At 47.2% G+C, this 24,183-nt stretch overlaps 1 protein-coding gene across 1 annotated transcript in view; it reads left to right on the forward strand.

Annotated features, from left to right (window-relative positions):
- The window catches only part of USP35 (ubiquitin specific peptidase 35), a 52,893-nt gene that overhangs the window by 1,510 nt on the left and 27,200 nt on the right, over positions 1-24,183 (forward strand). The window contains exons 2-7 of the mRNA XM_046017669.1: positions 5,122-5,803; positions 6,815-6,947; positions 8,447-8,576; positions 8,976-9,077; positions 10,253-10,411; positions 14,759-14,952. Coding sequence (XP_045873625.1) covers positions 5,131-5,803; positions 6,815-6,947; positions 8,447-8,576; positions 8,976-9,077; positions 10,253-10,411; positions 14,759-14,952 — 1,391 coding nt within the window. The 5' untranslated portion in view covers positions 5,122-5,130. The remainder of the gene's footprint in view (positions 1-5,121; positions 5,804-6,814; positions 6,948-8,446; positions 8,577-8,975; positions 9,078-10,252; positions 10,412-14,758; positions 14,953-24,183) is intronic.

Here is a 24,183-nt window from a genome sequence, read left to right on the forward strand (position 1 = left end):
TTTAGTTTTATCTCATCCTGCTGTCACATTATCTCCCAATGGCCACTTAGCACTGGTGCCTGGTCCTTTGCTGGGCACTGGGAGCAGATAGGGGATTGGAGCTCCTTCCAAAGGAGATCTCAGTCTGGTGAGGGAGACAGACACAGAATTTAGTGACACTACTGAGGGAGGAGAGAAAAGCAAAGAGGGCCTTGGGAAGCTCAGAGACTTGGACTGCCGGGGGCTTAGGAAATGCTTCCCAGAGGAGGGGCATGTGACCTGGGCCTTGGAGGATGAGTCAGAATTTGCCAGGGGAGTGAGAAGCCTTTCCCAGCAGAGAGGACATTACCAAAAGCTGGCCCGCAGGAAAAGCCCCCTGCCCATATTCATTCAGATTTGTCACCAGTGTTTGTCAAGTTCGTGTTCACCACCGTCCCCCATCAGCCAAGTATCACAGAAAGGGCTTGAATGTCAGGTTCAGGAGTTCGTATCTTATGCTGAAGGGGCTGGGGAGCCTTGAGAGTTCTTTTTTTTTTTTTTTTTAAGATTTTATTTACTTATTTGACAGACAGAAATCACAAGTAGGCAGAGAGGCAGGCATAGAGAGAAGGGGAGGCAGGCTCCCCGCCAAGCAGAAAGCCCGATGCAGGGCTCGATCCCAGGACCCTGGGATCATGACCTGAGCCGAAAGCAGAGGCCGTAACCTACTGGGCCACCCAGGTGCCCTGAGCCTTGAGAATTCTGAGCAGAGAATGGCAAGATGGAGCTTATCATCTAATGAGATTAATCTGACGATGTTCGCAGAGTGGGTCAGATAGACCTGGGAGGGAAGAGGAAGCCTGAATTGGGGCCCAAGGTGTGGGGGCAGGGCATTGGACACAACACACACACACACACACACACACACACACACACACACACACACGGTGCTTTGGGGGTGGTGGAGATGAGTCAGGCTTCACCATGCAGGAACAGAGACCTGTCAATACACAATGGAAATGCGGAGGGTCATCTAAAAGGGACAGATAAAGGGATCTGGGCCTTCCAGGGGAGGAATCATGATGTTCCTATATTCTTACTGTGTGCCCTGGAGCAGATTGGGTGTTGCTGGGACTCTCAGGCTGTCGTGCCAGCAATGAGAGATATAAGCCAAGGGCTCCGGGGAAGAGCAGCAGCATTGGCTGGGAAAGGATAAGAGGTGGTCAGGTGGTCATCTCCCATTTGGGGGCTCAGAGACTCAGAACTGTGAAAGAGAACCTGCCTCAAGGCTGTGGGCCCCATGGGACATAGTGCCTGGGCTAGATTCAAAAGTTGGACTCTATTCTGCAGAACACAACCTCTACTAGAGGATGGATTGAGGGAGAGAATGAGGAGGTGGAGTTAGAAGGCTACTGCACTAGTCCAGACAAGAAGTAAAGAGGAGCTGATCTTGGGGGCTGCTGGAGCTCTGGGGGGAATAGTGGAAATACTAAGCAGTGAGGGATGAAATTCCTAGTAGAATCAGTGAGATCAGGAGTGTGTGTCTGTCTTCTTGCTTGACAGTTTCTGTTCCCCACTTGGTGCCAGATGGCCCAAGAATAGACTCATGATTGCCCCAGCCCTCATCTTTCTTATACCTCGTCCCCTTCCCTGTCAGGGCTGAAATGGTCCCCATTTTCCAGGTGAAAAAGCTGAGGAGCCTGGCAGGGACTCACCCAAGGTCACCTGGTGATCCAGAAGCAGAGAACCTGGGTCTTACGCTTTTCACGCAGGCTCTTCTAAGGGAGGATACGGTGCTGTGTGCTGCTGCACGCTGCCGAGCTCAGTGCTGGGCATCTGTCTCTTGGGGCAGAGCCAGTGTTGACAGACCATCTCCTTGTCCAGAGCCTAGAGGAGTAATCCACCCTCCCAGGAATGCTGACGGTCCGCAGCTCCCTCCACCAAGGAGACCAAGTGCAGGTTCTTATCCCACCGTCAAGGCTGTGTCCCTCTCCCATGTTGATCCTCCCCATTCCCATGTGTGCCCTAGGGAAATCAGGCCTTGTCCTGCCTCCCTTCTGTGGCCTGTGATGAGGTCAGGTGAGCTCCAAGCCTCTAAAACCCTTTTGCATGAATGCACCCAAGATAATGAGTGGGTTTAGTTGGTGACTATGGCGACAGCTGACCTCAGACTGCCTCTGTGGGAGTGGGGGCAGGTAGGCAGGGCTTGCCTGGAGTGGCTGGGCCACAGACTGCACGGAGGCTGCATGGCTGGCCTTGGAAATCACAGCTCTCACAGAAGGGCACCACTGCCAGGCCTCTAGCTGCCAGGTGCAAAGGTGTCAGGTAGAATGGTATGAAATTGCCAACACCTGCTCCTTTGCTTTCATGTGGTTCAACCTGATATCACTTATCCCCATTTTACAGAACAAAAGAGGCTCATGATGTGATTTGCTCAAGGTCGCATAATAAGTTGCAAGACTACAATAAAAATGTATATATATTTTTTAATTTGACAGAGAAAGAGAGCATGCGAGAGAGTGAGCACAAGCAGGGGGAGTAGGAGAGGGAGAAGCAGGCCTCATCCCAGGATCCTGGGATCACAAACTGAGCTGAAGGCAGACACCTAGCGACTGAGCCACCCAGGTGCCCAAGACTAGAATAAAATTTGCCCAAGTTCACACTAGAATGTAGGGCTCAACATTCCTAGTCTGTTTTTCTTTCCACTTGCAGAACATTCCCTAGCTCCAGAACTCCATTTCTGCCTGCCCCCAGGTCCTTTTCCTCCACACTCGATGTCAATATCCCATCGATTAGGGTTTCTTCTTGGCTGTCTGAATAATAGGATTTCTTGGCATCCTGGATTGAAAGTTTATTAAGTCCACTAGCCTGGAGGGCAAGGTTAGGGGTTTGCAAGGATGGTCTACAAGGGAGGTTGGTCACAAGCACTGCCTAGGATAAAGAAGACTAGGGGTGAAGGGAGACCTGTTTAAAGGCCTTTGAGATTATGCCTTGCGTTGGCACACTTTACCAACATGTGTGCCTCCACCACCAGACCGTAGTTCCTAAGGGCAAGGACTTTGCTTCTAAAGCGAAGGGGACTGATTCACTGAGCAGTTCCCTGTGCTCAGCACCATGCCAAGGACTTTATATTTCCTTTAACAACAACTCTGCAGGGTGGAAACAGACTCAGAGAGCATAAGTAACAGGATGGTAAGCGGACTCCATTTCCAGATGAATCTCATTCAGAGTAAAAAGAGTTGAACACACTATTCCAGGAGGCTTGGAGTGGGCCCTGGGCATATGAATTTGTGCTAAGTTATCAGGTGGTTCTGAGGCAGCCAAACCCATGTCTGGGAACCACTGATCTGTACTCTGGCTTCACCCCCAGTAATCTCAGAGATGCCGGCTATTGAGAAATAAGTCCTAGTCTCTGCCCTGAGGAGCTCACAGCCTGGCGAGAGAGACAGACAGACAAATGGACCCATTGCTCTTAACAAATGCAATAATGGAAGCTTGGTCTCAGCCAAGAGCTTAGGACAGAGAACGGAGCGTCTCCGCAGGGCCTCGCACAGAGTCTGGGTCCCACAATATCTGTGGTTCTGAATAGAAGTTTCTGGCCCCTCATTTAATAAATGTATGGCTTGTCTTCACACCAACTCTGGGTCTGAAGAACAGTTTTTACCGAGCCAGTAATTTTAAACACCTGCTGTATGCTGAGCCTTCTATCAGGTCCTGCCTAGAGTGGGGTCAGACAAAGAAGTGGCCCTGTCTTCTTGGAGCTGAAAGTTGGATATAAAGAGAACAAGCTTTACCTTTGTGACCCAGCATGAGCATCAGAAGCAAAAGTGGGTCAGCTGGGGAGAAAGGCTTCCAGGAAACTGCCTGAAGGGAGAGGAAAAGTAAAGGGAAGTTTCCTGTGGTCAGAGGAATAAGGTAGCAGTAACTCACACCATATTTTGCATTTGCTTCGGCAACAAATGCCTACCGTGTGCCAGGCACTGGCCTAGGTGAGTGAACAAAACAGATATGGTTGCTGTCCTCAGGAACCTGTATGGAATAGTGGAGGAGGTTGACTCCAGCCAGGGAATCATGATAAGTACTGTCATGGGGGACATGGTGCTCTGAAATTGTTAACAGATATGTCGACCCAAACAAAAAGGTTAGGCAAGGCTTCCTTGAGGAAGTGAGTTTGAGCTGAAGTCCGCAGGGTGAGTCAAGCAAGGAAGGGAGGGAAGAACATCTGCAAAGGGCACGGGGGCAGGGAGAACAGTGAGTCAAGAGTGAGGGGCTGGTGTGGGCTCAGGCTGAGGAGGGGAAGGAAGGGCCTTGAACGTGCAAAGCTGTGGAGCTAGGCCTGGAGGCAGGCCAGGCCACAGACATGATATGCTCTGCTTCATGGGAGGGAATGATGCGATCCCAGCTGTAATGGAGGAGTAAGCTGCAGGTGGCTGTAGGATGGGAGGGTGAGGGATGAATTCATGCCTGTAGGTCCAGGAATGTTCTAATTGAAGACAGCCCGTTTGAGGTAAGCTTTGAAGGAAAACAGGAGTTTGGCTGGCTGTGTGAGTGGGAGGGAGGTGGTGGTGGAGGTCTTGGGAGATAGGATGTTTCAGGCTAACGGCACAGTGTAGTCAAAGAACTGGAGCCTTGGAAAGGTGTAGATCACTTGGGAAACAGCAAGAAGTTGATTTGGGGCAAAGTGTACAGAGATCTCCGCATTGATCCTTCCTTAGGATCCTAAGCCTGCCCGCCCGCCCTCCTTGGAGGTGTGATTTTGTGTGTGTCTCTGCTCATCTTTCCCGGCAGGACATGACTTGGCCTACATCGTGGACCACAGCTTTTATAACTGGCTTCTACCAGCACATGAGTGGATGAGGTCACCAGGGAGGCCTGGGGAGAGGACAAAAGAGTGGGGGAAAGGGGTAGGTGGAAGGTTCAGATATTGCCTTTGTGAGATTAAAGGCGCTCATCAGCAATTACCACAACCCCCTGGGGGCTCATGCCAGGCATTGCGCTTTACTTCATCGGGATACCTCCGCGTGAGGCATCCTCGCCCCCTTTCCCAGGTGACGAAACGGAGGCCCAGAAAGTTGATTGCTCGCCCCAGTTCTTGGTGCAGGGGACCACTTGGGAAACTGGATCTGTTGGGCCGAGTGTGACACTGCTCTCTGTCTCCTGCAGCGTGGCGTCATGGACAAGATCTTGGAGGCGGTGGTGACGTCCTCGTACCCCGCGAGCGTGAAGCAGGGGCTGGTGCGGCGCGTGCTGGAGGCGGCGCGGCAGCCGCTGGAGCGGGAGCAGTGCCTGGCGCTGCTGGCGCTGGGCACGCGCCTCTACGTGGGCGGAGCTGACGAGCTGCCCCGTCGCGTGGGCTGTCAGCTGCTGCACGTGGCCGGCCGCCACCACCCCGACGTCTTTGCGGAGTTTTTCAGCGCGCGCCGCGTGCTTCGCCTGCTGCAGGGGGGCGCCGGCCCGCCGGGCCCCCGCGCGCTCGCCTGCGTGCAGCTCGGCCTGCAGCTGTTGCCCGAGGGCCCCGCAGCCGACGAGGTGTTCGCGCTGCTGCGGCGGGAGGTGCTGCGCACCGTGTGCGAGCGCCCGGGGCCCGCGGTTTGCGCGCAGGTGGCGCGGCTGCTGGCACGACACCCGCGCTGCGTCCCCGAAGGCCCGCACCGGCTGCTCTTCTGCCAGCAGCTCGTGCGTTGCCTCGGCCGCTTCCGCTGCCCCGCCGAGGGTGAGGAGGGCGCTGTGGAGTTCCTGGAGCAGGCCCAGCAGGTGAGCGGGCTCTTGGCGCAGTTGTGGCGGGCCCAGCCTGCCGCCATCCTGCCTTGCCTGAAGGAGCTGTTTGCCGTCATTTCCTGCACAGGTGCGTGTGAGCTGGGCCTGGGACTGGGGAGGGAACGCGTGCACGCCAGGGGCCGCTTGGGTGCCGGGAAGATGATTGTACGTGAAGGGTATTGTGCTTGGCGTGCCCGTGTGGAGGTATGGCGGGGTGGGGATGTGTGTATGCGTTCGCACTTAAGGCACAGGTCGGGGAATGAAGTGTTCCTTAATACAGGGCTCTCCTGAGCTCCTGCCGTGGGTCCTATCCTGTGGTGGGTGCTGGGCACATATGGAGGAGCGGGCCCAGATCAAGCTGGCCAGGAGGAGGACTGGGGCTGAGCGAGACAACAGAAAGGCGTAGGGGGATGTCATCATGCCCTTTGGGGCAGGTGGGTTTCGTAGAAGTAGCTGGGCAACAGCAGGGGCAAGGTGTGAGGGCAGGCAGGGTGAAGTTCTGGACACACGATGGAGCCTGTACATCTCAATTATGAAATGTGAACTTTTGGTTTTCCATTGACAACTGTTGAACTTGGGCTACAGTTATAAATGAGCGAAATAAGATCTGTGCCTTTCCTGATTATAGGGCTATTCAGTTGAAAAGAAGAGAAAGCACCTGGCAGGAGAAAGAACCAAGCTCCGGTGTATAAGCCCTTATCCATTTGGACAACACATTTTGATAACTAAATGTTCTTTTTCACCTCTAGGCCTTTGTGTGGTTCCACCTGGAATGTCCTCCCTCCCCTCAAGTCAAACAGCCCTTCTATCTTTTCTTGCCAGCTCCATTGTTACCCTTTCTTACAGACCTTGCCTATATTATAGGTGCAGATTGGGTGGGGGGGAGGTCAGTGCTTTTGTCTGTGCTCAGTACAGGGCTGGGCCCCATGCCATGAGTTAAGGTGGGGAGGCTGTGATGTTGTAGGAGGTGAGGAGGTGGCCCCGTGCTCTTCGCAGAAGCCTAGTCTAGTTCCTTGGCAGCATGAGGGCATGGGGGTTTGGGGGAGGTGAGGAGCCTACCTGCCTTGCTAAGCTCATCCCAGCCCCCACACCATTCCAGAGGAGGAGCCGCCTTCTAGCGCCCTGGCCAGCGTGGTCCAGCACCTACCGTTGGAGCTTATGGATGGTGTCGTCCGGAACCTCAGCAATGATGACAGTGTGACAGATTCTCAGATGCTGACTGCCATCAGCAGGTTCGCTGAGGACCCGGTGGTGGTCAGATCTCTCTCCCTCCTTCCACTGAGTGGGACTGCTGGGCTAGATTTAGTGTCAGAAGGCCCAGGACCTCATGCTTTTTTCATTCATCCACCCTTTCTTGAGCCCTGCTCAGTGCCTGGCCCAGGGCTGGATGGGGGAGATGCAAAGAACCTTTCTCTAGCAGTGCTCTCAGGTTGGGTGCCAACTGTGTGATCCTGGACAAGTCAGTGAACTCTCTGAGCCTCAGTTTCCACCTCTGTAAAGATGGTATAAGAAGTTGTCAGCCTTCTATTGGGTCATACTGGAAGCTGAAAGTATATTGCAAAGTGCTTTTTGAGTTTGGCAGGTGTGATAAATGGAATTTGGGTGGTTTTTAGCTCACAGCTTTTGCACATTCCCCCACCCTGTTTGAATGTCATTGCACCTGTGATCTATCTGCCTATCCAGTGATCCCAGAATATGCTGCCTTCTCTCCTGCCTACAGGCCTTTGGCTTTGTAGAACCCACTCACCTGGCATGCCTCCCCCACCATGCTTTCCATACCTGTGTGCAGATCTAGCATCACCATCAGGCCTTCCAGGATTTCTTGTTTTTAGTGCTTAAAAGTGTGGGCTTTAGAGGCAAGCTCGTTGGGTACAGATCCTGGCTCTACTACTTCTTGCCTGTGTGATTTTGGGCAAGTTACTCTACTTCTGTAGGCCTCTGCTTCCTCCTTTATAAAATGTAGTGTAATTGAATCCGCCTGTAGGGTTGTTGCAAAGCTTAGATAAAATGAGATAATACACGTGAAATGTTTAGAGCAGTGATGGTAGCCAGTGTCATTGTAATGACTATTGCTTTGGTTTCTCTTTGTTCTCTTTATAGCACAGTCTTGTGAGTCTAAAAGTATAATGATATAATGCCATTTTTCTGAGCACGTACTGTGTGGCAGCTTCATGCTCTATGCACAGAAGCATTATCTTGTGGGGGTCAGTTGGGTTAATACATGTAAGGCAGATGGAGTCGTGCTTGGTTCAGAGTGGATACTGTTAGAGTTAACTATTGTCACATCTTTTAATCCATACAGCAACTCTCTGAGGGAGGTGTTGTCCCCATTTTACAGAGGGAAACTGAGACTGGAGAGAGTCACTTGTTCTAGGTCACAAGCAAGGGTTTGCTGGAGCCAAAGCTACTTCCAAAGGGGAGTAGTGCTGCTTCTGCTCTTGGGCCCCATGGTTCAGGCAGGGGCAGCTGAAAGCTCCATTCTGCCCCTGCAGCCTAATGTGTGGGGTGAGGTTTGGGGTGTTGAGAGTATGCTGGACTGGGAGCCCCAGTCTCTGCCAGATGCTTGTGCTGGGCTCATTTGCAGTTCTCAGAGGTGTCTTATCCATCTCACGGACCCCTGTGCATGTGTGGGTCAGGGTGGGTCTCAGGACATTATAGCTTATCCCTGGGCTACCCCCACCCAGGCATTGGGCCTTCCCGGTCCTTGTGTCATTGTCACTTCCTTCTCCAGGATGATTGACTGGGTGTCATGGCCCCTGGGGAAGAACATTGACAAGTGGATCATTGCACTGTTGAAGGGCCTGGCCGCTGTTAAGAAGTTCAGCATCTTGATTGAGGTTTCACTCGCCAAAATTGAGAAGGTTGGTGGGCCCCTGTCCTAGCCCTGGCTTACGGCTTTTTCCACTTTGCTCTTGCCGGGGACAGTGTGGGTCTGGGAGGCAGAGCACTGGGGCTCCCACCGAAACTTGCTGTGACTCGGGACAATTCATTTTACTTCTATGGGCCTCAGATTTCGCCCATTCATTCCTCTGCTCATTCAAGAATGTGTTGGTCTGTCTATCCCTCTTTCCCTCCCATCAGATGTCTGTCTTGCTATCCATCTGTCCATCAACCTGGATCTGTGAGACTGTCTGTGTTCTTGGTTCTGCATGGGTCTACTGCTTCAGCTCTAGTGTGTCTGACCACCTCTCGGGTCTGTGGCTGCACTTGGCATCTGGGGCCCAGGCCTGGGGAACTCCTGACCAGAGACTCTCTTCCAGGTTTTCTCCAAGCTTCTGTACCCCATTGTCCGGGGAGCTGCCTTGTCTGTCCTCAAGTACATGCTCCTGACCTTCCAGCACTCCCATGAGGCCTTCCACTTGGTAAGGGCCCTGTGTGCTGCTCTGAGGAGGGGTGGTTCTCCATCTCCCACTGGTTTGTTTGGCTGGAGTCCATTCATGCTCTCTCTATTGGGGTTGGGGGTTTGAAGCCCAAGACCTTGAAGTCCTGGACGTTAGGACTGAAGGAGACTTGAAACTCCGTTTTACAGATAGGAGACCAGAGAATGTGTATGGCTTCCCCACACACCCACAGTAGGGTGACAGCCCTGGAATGACGATGGCTAAGGTCGCCTAGGACCCTGCTGTGTGCCAGGCCTGGGACTAAAGACAGTACCTATACTGACTCTTAAGTTCAGCCCTAAGAGGGAGAATTCTATCATTTTTTCTGATTTTTAGCTGAGGAAACTGCAGTTTAGGGAGATTAAATCACTTGGCCCAGACACACAACTGCTGAGTGATACAGGAAGATTCTAAGTTTGTCTAACTTCTGACCCGGTGTTCTTCTGATAGACCCTGCTGCCGATCAGCACCCAGGTGGCCTGGCCTCCAGCCCAGGGCCCTTTCTGTTATCTTTGGGGCCATCCCTCCCGAAGGACAGCCTGTAGTTCTTGTTGGGGAGGAAGGAGGGGCTACCCTCTTGCCTGCCTTTCCCCAGACCTGACTTGCAGATGGGGCCCTAGATTCCGATGGCTCCTGCTCAGGACAGAAATTTTCATGCTTTCCAATTTGCTGCAGTGGCAAAAAGCATAGAACCAGGCTTTGGGGTACTGGGGGTTGAGTCCCATCTCTGCCATTTGCCAGATGTGGTGACCTTGGGCCAGGCACTTACCTCTCATGTTTGACATGTAAATGTTTGGTGAAAGAATGTGGTAGAAGGAAGGGTAGCCCTTGTCACTCAGGCCTCAGGCTCTCCTGGCAGGCCAGTTGGCTGTGGCTTAACAGCTGGGGCTTGGGCCCAGGCTACGCCTCAACTGTGAGGAGGGAATTGTTTATTCCGTTTAACAGATGAAGAAATGGAGGCAGGATATCCAAGGTCACATGTCTTGTAAAAAGAGTCCCTTGCCTGCATAGCACAGAGTTCTATGTAGGCAAGAGGGATGGTGGCCAGGTGGTCAGACATCCCTGCCTTGAGGAGCTCCGAGTATTTTCATCACTGACTACAACCCCTGTCTTGGGTGGTAAATCGTACTGAGCCTAATCCTGCTCTGCTCTCACAGCTCCTCCCTCACATCCCCCCCATGGTGGCCTCTCTGGTCAAGGAGGACTCCAATTCGGGGACCAGCTGCCTGGAGCAGCTGGCAGAGCTGGTCCACTGCATGGTCTTCCGGTTCCCGGGTTTCCCAGATCTCTATGAGCCTGTCATGGAGGCCATTAAGGTGAGTGACATTCTCCCCCTCCTGCCTTGCCCTGCTTCAAAAAGGGTGCCAGCTGGGGCCTTGCTTAAGCCCATAATACAGGTTAATGGCATCCCCCCCATCATTTGGTCTCTACCTGTGTCCTCTCACCTCCCCTCTCCCATCCTGTGCTTCAGGCACTCTGAGCCACCTGCCCTTTCCCCAGATGGTCATTGCTCATGATTGCGCTAGGCCTTTGCATATGCCATTCTCTCAGACTAGAGACCCTTCTCTTGTTTTGCCTGCATATCTCCTGTTCCCATCGAGTCTTACTCATTAAGGCTCTGCCCAAGTGTTACCTCCCTCAGAAAGCCTTCTCTGACAACTCTCGATACCCCTTCCCTACCTCAGGCTGGGTCAGGACTTTTTGGGGCTCCTGCAGCTCCCACATCCCTTTGTCATGTGTTGTCACTGTCTGCCTATGTCTGTTTCCACCCGCACCCCCCACCCCCCGCCCAAGCAGGGATTGTTTATAAGTGTTCTCATGGCTTTACTGCTGCCCTGCTTTGTGCCACACCCAGGCTGGGAACTGGGGACACAGGCACGAGGCAGCCCAAGTCGCCTCCACTGAGGAGCTTGTAGCCTAGTGGGGTGACAGGCTTGCACAGAAGTAAGGAAATTCCTGTGAGGAACGAGAGAAGGGAAGGATCATCTCCAGTTAGGGGAAGAGGCTACAAGGATGAAGGGGCTTCTGACCTGGGCTTGCTAGGTTGTTAGGACAATAGCATTTGTGGGTAGTGCCACATTTGACCATGTTTTCCGTATATTTTGTTTTTTAATGCTCATAAGATGCAAGAAACAAGAAGCAGGTACTGTTGTTACCCAAATTTCGTAGACGAGGGAAATGAGACTGCAGAGGCTTGGTGACTTGTGCAGTCATGGAGGTAGTGAGAGACACACACAGGCAGGGTGTGTGGTTGCTGAGCCCTTTCCTCTCACGTGATACAGAGGGCAGGTCTGAGCATGGGTGAAAGATGTCTAGGTAGGTGGTGGCCCTTACAGAACCTGTGATCTGACTTCCATTTCTGTAGCACAGCAGATAGGTAACCTGAAAAGCATCCTACTACGGAGCACCTAGAAATGCTTGTTAAAATATAACAAACGTCTTTTTAAGTACATAGCTGAGCTTGCAAGAAAGTAATGGGGAATCCCCAGGGGCCAAAAAGGAATCGAGAACTGGAATCCAGAATGGTAAGTGAGGGATGATGCTCTCGTGCCCTGTGGTGGGGAGGGAGGGAGTAAGGGTGTAACTGTAGTCACTAAACCACTTGAGCTTGCAGGACAGAGGTGATGCTTAGGTCCTGCTTCCCTTGGGGCATTAGCAGTAAGAGGCCCATGTAAGTCAGGACCCAAAAAGGCTTTGCTGTTAGTAAAGAGTGATTTAGAAAAAAATACATACATGGTCTCACATAGATTTCAAGGAAACTTTTCTGGCTTGGTCTACATTCTGGATTGGGAAAAGTGAAATTTGTCATCATTGGCCTGCTCTTGTGGGTTTAGGAGTTCAAGTTCTCATTGTCTTTGGGGTTGTGGGACCCCTAAGCTCAGGCACTCACATTAAAAGTAGTTATGAACTACTAATACCCTAGAGTTGCCTTGTAGAAACAGAAATGAAACTTTCAGTTCACAAAGATAAAACTCTGCTAAAGATGAGTTTATAATCCAAAAATTATAAAACACAGAAGGGAACAATCTACCATGAGTGAGAGTCAGTTGATAACTTGAAACAAGACCTCTAGCATTTACTTGGATCATCGCAGGTTTTCCAACTTAACAGGAGAATGCATTTATTTTTAAATGGAGAACACCTACAAGAGAAGCCTGTCACTGGAGGTAGATGAGCAGAGGAGACAGGGCCTTGACTTGCTTGAAGTGACTGTTACTGTTTCCTGCTAGCTTGGGAGCTTCTGGTGGGCAGGGACCATGTCAGGATTTCTGTGCCCAGCAAGTATCTCCGTGATCTTGGAGTGAATGAATGTGACTGTCGTGTGAAAAATGCAGTCGTGGAGGCATGAACAAAGAGGAGGGAGCATGGCCTTGCACTAGGCACTTAGGGAAACCCACACTGAGTGAGACTTGGGCACTTAGGGAAACCCACACTGAGTGAGACTTGGGCTTTTCATGCTAAGGTCTATGGCCCGATCTGGGCGGCAATGGATCTGTAAATACCGGTACCACTAGGTGCAGGCAGCGAGGTATAGAACACGTGTGTACCCCACTTGAGATCCTGGAATGTCTTCTAGAGAGGGGCTGTAGGAGTGAGGCCTTGAGGGATGGGAACTGGGAGAATGGGGCACCCGCAGGTGCGTCCAAGAGAGAGGCGTGGGAGTGGGAACGTGCAGTTTGTCAGCAGAGTGGAAGGGACGTTGGAAAGATCAGACCAGAGGGCCTCAGACCAGACCGACTCTGCTTCCTCTAGTAGATACGGGACTCTCAAACCTTTCCTCCAGGGTACTGGAGCCCAGAAAGGGGCTGCTTACACCAAGCAGGCTGACACAAGCTCTGTGTTTCTCTGGAATCTCCTTTTATCTCAGAGATCCAAGTACATATTTTACAAACATTTGTTTTAAGGCAGACATTTTTCTTCCTTGAATATTAGAGAATGTGGCTCCAGGGAGATGTGCTACGTTTGTCCTGTGGCTTTGAATACCTCTTGGTATGAGCCAGTGTGGGAAGCAAGGCAGCAAAGTATCCATAGAATTTTATTGTTTATAAAACTTTACGTGTTTTCTTTGAGCACATCCTTCCTTGAGGCTCCTTCATAAGTAAATTTGGGAAAGTTCTCTCAGGCAGTTTCTCTGGGAGCTGTGGTTCTTGCTGAGGGAGACATCGTATGTCACATGAGGAGCTTGAAACCTATTTTGTAGTTCTCTCTCTCTCTCTCTCTCTTTTTTTTTTTTTTTTTTGCTAAGAGTACCAGAGTACCTTCTTTGGGGAAAATGACATTTTTTTTCTAGTGTTGATAATTTTGCATCATGTGTATGAGCTTCTGTCTTTCTGCCATTTTGTCCCTATTCATGTGTCAAATGGGGGTTGGGAATTGGATAGGGGACAATAGGAAGACAAAAGGGGCTAAGAAGGGGCTAAGAAGATAGTTAGCCCATTGTTTTTTGTTTTTTTAATTTAGAGATGGGGAGGGGCAGAGGGAGAGGGGGAGAGAAAATCTTAAGTGGGGTTCCCTTTCACAACCCTGAGCTCATGACCTGAGCTGAAATTGGACACTTAGCCATCTGTGCCCCCAGGTGCCCCAAGCCTTTATCTTTTTATGTTGCCTTTGGCAGCTCCTGTATTTTTATCGTCTATGGTAGGTGACTGATCTGATAAATGTTCCTGGGAAATGAGTGCGCACAAATGTTAAACCACTGGTTGAGCAGGACCTTCTGCGGTGGCTGGACGGTGTATGCTGGGAAGACCAGGGCCTTCAGTGCTAAGCTGGCTTGAACCTCTGGAGGCTTGCACAAATCTAGGGTCTGTGCTCAGGATCTGGAAACGATTGGGCTTTGAGGAATGCCACTAAAATCTATCAAGTAGTTCTGTGTTGTGCTTAGGAGTTTTTCTTTAAAATAGATTAGAATCCGTGCTGGGGAATGTTCTTTTAGGTGCATTTGTTTTAATGTAGGAGAGTGAGTAAGAAAGCATGCTAATCCCTGAGCCCTTGACCTAGAACCCATATCTCAGGACCCTCCCAATATCCTGTCTGTGGGATTGTGCTGGGGGGCAGTGGCTAATTAAACCTGATGGCAGAGCTAAGAGGAGGAGGGCACGGAGGAGCCTCCTTGTGTGCAAGTGCTGTGAAAATATGGAGTGCCAAAATAATATAAAGTAAGAGTAGCCTCCCTTGACAAATGAGGAAATGGAGTCAGAGAGTCTCACTGACCATTGCCAGGCCGTTAGTTAGGACAAGAGTCAAGATGAGGCCTGAGATCTTGACATTGTTGGATCTGGCTGGTGGGCCTGTGTTGTCATTGCTTACAGTCTGTCATACCCTGGGCTCCTCTAAGAACACACGGATTCTTTATTTACTGTCTGTATGTGCCTGGAAAAAATTTTTTTCTGCCTCTTAGTTTTCTCATCTACGAAATGGGCATTTTACATCTTCTTAAGGCAGTTGTGGCATGAAAGGTGATCTAGAAGGCCCATGTGTCAAAATGAGAACCTAGAATAAGTTTGGAAGCAGAAGGCTGTTAACATGTATATCTGGGACATTTGTGGGGTGGTGTGCTTGGGTGGGGTGGGGTTGGCTGTAGTCCAAGAAGGCTTCCCAGAGGAAGTGATATTTTTAGAGCTGACCGTGGTCCCCACCATCCTGCTGGCTTGTTCCCTTCTCAGGACCTCCATGTTCCCAATGAGGACCGCATCAAGCAGCTGCTGGGGCAGGATGCCTGGACCTCGCAGAAGAGTGAGCTGGCTGGTTTCTACCCCCGTCTAATGGCCAAGTCAGACACGGGCAAGATTGGCTTAATTAATCTGGGCAACACATGCTACGTGAACAGCATCCTTCAGGCTTTATTCATGGCTTCTGAGTAGGTGCTGCTTTTGAATTTCCTGTCTGCCCCTCCTTCTCTTCTTTGGGCCCCCTGGTGTATGGGGTGGAGATGAGGGGTTGGAGAGGGTAGTAGGGGGGCTGGTTGGAGAGGACAGGGTCTTCTTTGCATTGGTGGCATAATTTCCTGAGGTTTGTGGGCACATGAAGAGGCAGGTGAGCGGTCCCTGAGAGCTCCACGCCATTGACAAGGCAGTAGGATGGACTGGATGGGAACTTGAGATGGGACTTCGTGGACTGGGCTATTGTGGGAAGGGGTCTACTCTGGGTTGGTCAACATCACTGATTTTTCCCCTGGAGTCCAAGGGAATGGATTGTGTTTTCCACTCATCCTGGTATTAGGCATTCCCTGCCCCTTATTAAAACAAAATCTTTATTGGCAATGGCTACCTATCTAACTTCAGGCTTGATTAAAAATCACTCAGGGTTTCAGTCACAGAAGTAGACATCTTTTCTTCCCCCAGTTTTCGTGTGTGTGTGTGTATGTTAAAATGTACATAAAATTTATGATATTAACTATTTTATTTTATTTTATTTATTTTTTTTAATATTTTATTTATTTGACAGAGAGAAACCACAAGTAGGCAGAGAGGCAGGCAGAGAGAGAGGAGGAAGCAGGCTCCCTGTGGAGCAGAGAGCCCGATGCGGGGCTCGATCCCAGGACCCTGGGATCATGACCTGAGCCGAAGGCAGAGGCTTTAACCCACTGAGCCACCCAGGCGCCCGATATTAACTATTTTAATTGCACAGCTCAGTGGTGATAAATACATTCACATTGTTGTGCAATCATTTCTACCATGTAACTCTTTTCATCTTGTGAATCTGAAATTCTATACTTCCGGAACAATAATGTCTCAGATTCCTGTTCTCCCTTCCCCCAGGCTCTGGCAACCCCGTTATACTGGCAACCCAAGTGTTGCTTTTCCATTTTGGCCATTGGGAATACTGCTGTGACGAGTGTGGGTGTACAAATAGCTCTTGGAGATCCTGCTTTCCATTCTTTCCGGTATATGTCCCGAAGTGGAACTGCTGGGTTGTAGGGTCGTCCTGTGATTAACTTTTTGAGGAACCCGCATGCTGTTCTCCACAGTGGCTGCACCACTTTACATTCTTACCAGCAGTCCATTTGGGTTCCATTTTCTCCACATCCTTGCCAACATTTCTGTTTTTTTTTTTTTTTTTTTTTTTTTCTTTCTAAGAGAGCCAAGGGAGGAGGACAGAGAGAGAGAGAGAGGGAGAGAGGATGAATCTTAGGCAGGCTCCTCACCCAGTGCAGAGTCCAAGGTGGGACTCTGAGCTCATGACCTGAGCCAGAATCAAGAATCGGTTGCTTAACTGACTGAATCACCCAGGCACCCCTCTGTTTTATTGATAGTAGCATCCCAGTGGGTGTGAGGTGGTATCCCATTGTAATTGTGATTTGCATTTTTCTGATGGTTAGTGATGATTTTCTGATGAAAGTTGAGCATCCTTTCTTGAGCTCCTTGGCCATTTGTGTATCTTCTTTGGATACTCTGAAGTGGAAATGCTGGATCACAAGGTAGTTCTCTATTTTTAATTTTTTGAGGTACCTCCGTACTGTTTTCTAGAGTAGGTGTACCAGTTTACATTCCCATCAGTAGTGTGTAAAGATTCCTTTTGTTCCAGGTCCTTGCCAACATTTGTTATTTCTTGTCTTTGATATAGCCATTCAGACAGGGGTAAGGCGATACCTTATTGTGGATTTGGTTTCCCAAATGATATTGACGTTGAGTGCCTCTTCAGGTTCCTGTTTTCTTTGAAAAATGGTCTTTTGAGATCCTCTGCCTATTTTTTAGTAGGATTGCTTTTTTCTTGTTTAGTTGTCTGAGTTCTTCATATATTTTGGCTATTACCCCTTATCACAAAGGCGATTTGCAAATATTTTCTCTCATTTTTTTTTAAAGATTTTATTTATTTGACAGAGACACACATTACAAGTAGGCAGAGAGGCAGGCAGAGAGAGAGGGGGAAGCAGGCTCCCTGCTGAGCAGAGAGCCCGATGCGGGCTTGATTCCAGGACCCTGGAACCATGACCTGAGCCAAAGACAGAGGCTTTGACCCACTGAGCCACCCAGGCGCCCCTTCTCTTTTTTTTTTAGGATGCCTTTTCATTTTGTTGATGGTTTCTTTTGATGTATAGGAGCTTTTCAATCTGATGTAGTCCCACTTATTTTGCTTTTGTCATCTTTATTTTTAGCATCAGATCTAAAAAATCATTGCCAAGGTGATGCCAAGGATCTTACAGACTGTGTTTTCTTATGGGAGTTGTATGGTATTGGGTCTTAACGTTCAAGACTTAAATCCATTTCGAGTTGATTTTTGTGTATGGTGTGAGATAAGGGTATGGTTTCATTCCTTTGCATGTGGCTGTTTGGTTTTCCCAGCACCGTTTACTGAAGAGACTGTCTTTTCCCCACTGTATATTCTTGGCTCTTTTTTATATATTGACCATATAAGCTTTTTTTTTTTTTTTTTTTTGCTTTATTTTGGTGTACTCTGTTCTGTTGCACGGATCTCTTCATCTTTTCATGCCAGTACTGTATTGTTTTGATTACTGTGGTTTTGTAATGTAGTTTGAAATCCGGAATCGTGATGCCTCCAGCTTTTTCTTTTTTAAAATTGCTTTGGGTATTCGAGGTCTTAGATAGCTCCATACAAAGTTTAGGGTAGTCTGTTTTATTTCAATGAGAAATGCCATTGTCAATTAGATAAGGATTGCATTGAATTTTAGATTGTTTTGAGTAGTATGGACATTTTAACAGTATTCTTCCAGTCCGTGAACACAGAATACCTTTCCATTTATTTGCATCATCTTTAATTTCTTTCATCAATGATCCTCATTCTGACCTGTTGTCAGAAGACCAGGGAAGCAGCCTAACACTGCGTCACAATGCCTGCCTTGTTGACTTTGCTTTATCTCATCACATGGGCATTTTATCATCTCACATCATTACAGGAAGAGGGTGAATACAGTATAATAAGGTATTTTGGGAGAGAGATCACGTTCACATTACCCTTATTATAGTATGTTGTTACATTTTATTAGTTGGTAACATCTTACAGTGCCTTATTTATAAAATAAACTTTATCATAGGTATGTATAGGAAAGAACAGTATATACTTATATAGGATTTGGTACTATTTATAGTTTCAAGCTTCCGTTGGAATCTTGTATCTCCTGCAGGTAAGTGGGGACCACTGTACAGGTCTTTTACCTTCTTGGTTAAATTTGATGCGAACATAAATGGGATTTTTAAATTTATTTTCTTATGGTTTGTTACAGGGTATTGAAATGCAACAGATTTTTGTGTCCTGCAACATTACTGAATTAGTTTATTCTAAAGGTTTTTTTGGTGGAGTCTGGGTTTTTTTTAATATGTAATATCATGTCATCTACAAATAGAGACAGTTTTATTTCTTCCCTTCCAGTTACGATGCCTTTTCTTTTTCTTGCCTCATTACTAGCTAGGACTTCCACTACTATGTTGAATAAAAGTGAGAGTGTGGACATCCTTATCTTGTTCCTCATCTTAGAGGAAGAGCTTTCAGGTTTTCACTACTGAGTGCGTTGTTAGCTTTGGGCTTGTCCTAGATGGCCTTTATTATGTTGAGGTATGTTTCTTCTATACCTACTATTTTTGAGAGTTTTTATTAAACATAAATGGATATTGAGTTTCATGCATCTGTTGAGATGATCTCAATACGATTTTTATCCTTCATTTTGTTATGTAGTGTGTTGTGTCGGTTGCTCTGTGGATATTGTACCATCTTTGCATCCCTCTAATAAATCCAGTTGATCATGTTGTATGGACCTTTTTGTGTGTTGTTGAATTCGGTTTGCTAATATTTTGTTGAGGATTTTTGTATCTGTGTTATCAGGGATATTGGCCTGCAATGTTCTTGACATTGTCTGATTTTGGTATTAGGGTAAAGCTGATCTTATAAAATGAGTTTGGAAGCATTCCTTCTGTTTTTTGGAAGAGTTTGAGAAGGCTTGGTATTAATTCTTTCAGTGTTCAGAGAAATTCATAAGTGAAGCCATCTGGTCCTGGTCTTTTGTTTGGGAGATTTTTAATTACTGAATCATTCTCCTTACTAGTAGTCATCTGTTCAGATTTTCTACTACTTTATGATTCACTCTTAACAGTTTGTATGTTTCTAAGAATTTCTCTGTTTCTTCTAGGTTGGAAGAAATTTGTTGGAATATAATTGTTTATGGTAGTATCCTAATGATCCTTTCTACTTGTGTGGTATCAGTTGTAATGTCTCTTTCACTTCTGATCTTATTTGTGCCCTTTCTCATTTTTTTCTTGTTGAGTGTAGCTAAGGGTTTGCCCATTTTGTTTCTCTTTTTAAGAAAAAAAAACGGCCTAGTTTTATTGATCATTGTTATTATATTTTTAGTCTCCATTTATTTTTGTTCTGATCTTTATTTCCTTTATTCTATTTTTGGGCTTAGTTTTTTTCTAGTTCCTTGAGATGTAAAGTTCATTTATTTGAGATGTTTCTTGTATCTTTTTTTTTTTTTTAAAGATTTTATTTATTTATTTGATAGACAGACGTCACAAGAAGGCAGAGAGGCAGGCAGAGAGAGAGAGAGGAAGGGAAGCAGGCTCTCTGCTGAGAAGAGAGCCTGAAGCAGGGCTTGATCCCAGGACCCTGGGATCATGACCTGAGCCGAAGGCAGAGGCTTTAACCCACTGAGCCACCCAGGCGCCCCTCTTTCTTGTATCTTAATGTAAGCATTTATCACTATGATTTTCCTTTTTAGAATTGCGTTTCCTGCATCCCATAATATTTAGTGTCCTGTATTTACATTTTCGTTTGTCTCAAGGTATTTTTTGATTTCTCTTTTGATTTCTTCTTTCACTCATTGGTTGTTCAGTAGTATGTTGTTTAGTCACCACGTATTTGTGAATTTTCCGGTTTTTTTTCCCCCTTCTAAGTCATTGCTGGTTTCATTTCATTGTGGTCAGAAAAGATGCTTGATGTGATTTCAGTCTTCTTAAGTTTATTAAGACTTGTGGCCCAGTACATGATCTATTCTGGAGGATGTACCACATGAGCTTGTATAGAATGTGTATTCTGTTGCTTTTTGCTAGAATTTTCTGGAAAGGACTGTTACATTAATCTGCTCTAACATATTACTGAGTAGATTGTTCTTTTAGTCACACCAGTCCCTTCTAGTCTGCAAAATTTTTGCAGAAAATATGCTGATATACTTACAAGGGTTCCCTTGTATATAACAAGCTGTTTTCTTCTAGACACTTTTAAGGTTCTCTTTTTGTCTTTAACTTTCGACAACTTAATTGTAGTGTGTTAGTGTGGGTCTCTCTGAATTCAGCTTATTTGAACACTCTTGGCTTCCAAATCTGGATGTCTGTTTCCTTTCCCAGATTAAGGAAGTTTTCAGGTATTTCATCAAATAAGTATTTATTTATTTATTTGAAAGACAGAGAGCATGAGATGGGGGAGGGCCAGAGGGAGAAGCAGACTCCCTGCTGAGCAGGGAGCCCTATGCGGGACCCAATCCTGGACTCCAGGATCATAACCTGAGCTGAAGGCCATTACTCAACCAACTGAGCCACCCAGGCATTCAAGTTTTTTTTTTTGTTGTTGTTTTGTTTTGTTTTAGATTTATTTATTTATTTGACAGACAGAGATCACAAGTAGGCAGAGAGGCAGGCAGAGAGAGAGGGGGAAGCACGCTCCCCACCGAGCAGAGAGCCCAACATGGGGCTCAATCCCAGGACCCCGGGATCATGACCCGAGCCGAAGGCAGAGGCTTAACCCAGTGATCTACCCAGGCGCCGTGCCGCCCTTTTTTTCTAAGAGTTTCTCTCTCTCTCTCTCTATTTGTCAGAGAGAGGGGGAAGCACGCTCCCCACCGAGCAGAGAGCCCAACATGGGGCTCAATCCCAGGACCCCGGGATCATGACCTGAGCCGAAGGCAGAGGCTTAACCCAGTGATCTACCCAGGCGCCGTGCCGCCCTTTTTTTCTAAGAGTTTCTCTCTCTCTCTCTCTCTATTTGTCAGAGAGAGGGGGAAGCACGCTCCCCACCGAGCAGAGAGCCCAACATGGGGCTCAATCCCAGGACCCCGGGATCATGACCTGAGCCGAAGGCAGAGGCTTAACCCAGTGATCTACCCAGGCGCCGTGCCGCCCTTTTTTTCTAAGAGTTTCTCTCTCTCTCTCTCTATTTGTCAGAGAGAGTGAGCATGCATACAAGCAGGGGGAGCCGCAGGGAGAGGGAAAAGCAGACTCCCTGCCAAACAGCCTGACACAGGGTCCATCCCAAGACTCTGAGATCATAACCAAGCGAAAGGCAGATGCTTAACCCACTGAGCCACCCAGGTGCCCCTCATCAAATAAGTTTTATGTCTTTTTCTCTCTCTTCTCCTTCTGAGTCACTTTATATTGTGAATATCGGTCTGCTTAATTTTGTCCCATAAGTCCTTTAGGGTGTCTTTACTGTTTTTCATCCTTTTTTCTTTTACTGTTCTGGATGAGTTTCACCGCCCTGTCTTCGAGTTTGCTAGTGATTTCTTCTGCTTGGTCTAATCTGCTGTTGAATCCCTCTGTTATGTTTTCCAGTACATTTATTGTGTTCTTCAATTTTGTGATTTCTGCTTGACACTTTCTTATATTTTCTTTCTCTTTGTTCAAGTTGTCACTTTGTTCGTGGACTGTTCTCCTTGCCTCGGTGAGCCTCATTATGCTTATTGTTTTGAAAACCCTGTCTGGTAAATCACTTGTCTCCATTTTGTTAACATCTTTTTCTGAGGTTTTATCTTGTTCTTTCATTTGGAATATAGTTCTCTGTTTCTTCTTCATCCTTGACTCTGTGTTGGTTTGCCTGCCTTAGATAAAACAACTACATCTCCAGGTCTTGAAGGAGTGGTGTTGTGTGGATGAACCTTTTTGTTCATCCTTGCTCTTGCTTTTGGCTCTCTCTGAAACCACTGTGATTGTCCAAGCAGCCCACTTTGTTCTTAGTGACTCTTAGTAGTTCAGACTATGCCCAAGACCTGTCAGTGTCCCAAAGGGGAGGATCTCAGGCAGCAGCTAGATGCAGGGCATACTGGAAGCCAGAACCGCAGGTAGCAGCTTTTAAAGTATGCAGATATACCTCCTTTGAGGGAAGACTGGGAGATGGGCATTTGCATCTTTGAAGATACCCTAATAGTCCTTTTTTCTTGGAAAGACTGTGCATTTCTGTCTATGCCTCTCTGCTGTTCCCTGGTATGGTAGCCCACCTGTTTTCTGTTTGTTATGGTGCTGTGATCTGCAAGTGTAAGCTTCACTGGCCACCAGAACCAGACATTCGAGGGGTGTTCCCTAGGTGGTAACTGCAAAAACCAGGGCTGCAGGTGTGTGCATAAGCTTCTTTCTGGGAGACACTGGAAACCTGGAGTGAGGCAGAGGGAGAGTGCAAAGATACCAGTTAGCCTCTGCAGTCTTTGGAAGGTATTTCAGTTGTTCCTAGATATGTGTTAAATTAGAAGCTCACACCTCAGGCTGAACTTTTAAGATAGACGGATGAACCTTTTCCACAGAAAGACTGGGCGTGATTCACTCAGCTGCCTCTCTGCTGGCTCCTGAGGGGTTAGCCATGGTGGGTCCATGCAAGCCGTTGAAGTACTGTTTCTCAGTTTGCTATAGCGCTGTTGGTCTTGTGGACGTTAGCCCCGTCCCTTAGGTGCCCATTCCTTAGGTGCAGGTCTTAAAAGTTAGGGTGCCAGATGTGGCATTCATATCCTTCCCTCCTCAGGGAGAAGCTGGTAGTTGTGATCCCCCCCCCGCCCCCGATTGTGGGTCACCATGCCAGAGGTGGGGTCTCTGGTGAAATTGTGTCTCTATCTCTCCTACCTGTGTCAGTGTGTTCTTCTCATTTGCCTGATGTGTAGGAGCTGCTCAGCTAGTTTTTAGATTTCTTTCAAAGGGAATTGTTCCATATGTAGCTGAATGTTTAGTGTGTCTGTGAGAGGAGTTGAATTCAGGATCCTTCTATCTGGGAGTGAAACCCTGAATGGTTTCTTTCTGTACAAATTTTTAAACTTTCATGAGGTCCAGTTTCTGTAATTTTGTTGTTGTCTGTGCCCTTGGTGTTTTCTCTTAGATGGTTGCCCAATTCAATGTAAAGCTTTTGTGCCATGTTTTTTTTCCCCAAGGGTTTTGTTGTTTTGGATTGTAAATTTAGGTCCTTGATCCATTCTGAGTTTTGTACGTGGTGTTACGTAAGGGTCCAACTTCATTCTTTTGCTATAGACATTTACTTTGCCCAGCACCGTTTCTTGAAAAGTCTGTCCTTTCCCTCATTGAGTGATCTTGGCACTTTGTCAAAAATCATTTGACCATGTTCATGAGGGTTTAGTTCTGGGCTCTGTATTCCATTGGTCTCTGTGTCTGTCTTTATGCCAGTACCACATTGTTTTGATTACTGTAGCTTTGCGTAGTAGGTTTTAACATCAGAAAGTAGGAGTCCTCCCAGTTCTGTTCATCTTTTTCAAGATTGTTCTTCATTATTTGTGATCCTTTGGGATTCCGTATGGATTTTAGAATGTTTTTTTCTGTTCCTGCAAAAAAAGTCATTGGATTTTCCTAGGGATTACATTGAATCTACAGATCACTTTGGGAAATAATGACATTTTGACAATATTAACTCTTCTAATCCATGAATATGTAATGTGCTTCCATTTATTTATGCCTTTGATTCTTTCAACAGTGTTTTGTAGTTTTCATTATGTAATCTTTTACCTCTTTTAATGCTATTGTAATTGTAATTGTTTTTGTAATTTTCTTTTGGATTATTCTTTATTAGAGTATAAAAATGCAACTGGTTCTTGTGTGTTGACTTTGTATCCTGCTACTTTGCTGAATTATTAGTTTGAAAAGCTTTTTCTGTGGTTTTTAGGATTTTCTACATAACAAGATTATATTCTTTGCAGACAGATAATTTTACTTCTATTATTTGTTTTTTGTGTGATTGCTCTGGCTAGACCTTCTAGTGCTGTGTTCATCAGAAGGGGTAAAATTAGGCATCCTTGCATTGTTCCTGATCTTGAGGAAAAGCTTTTAGACTTCACCACTGAGTGTTATATTTGCTATAGATTTTAGTATATGGTTTATATCACGTGGAGGTAATTTCCACAATTTCTATTTTGTAGAGTATTTTTACCATAAAAGTG

The sequence above is a fragment of the Meles meles genome, chromosome 8 (assembly GCF_922984935.1).
Source record: "Meles meles chromosome 8, mMelMel3.1 paternal haplotype, whole genome shotgun sequence".
Taxonomy (NCBI): Eukaryota; Metazoa; Chordata; class Mammalia; order Carnivora; family Mustelidae; genus Meles; species Meles meles.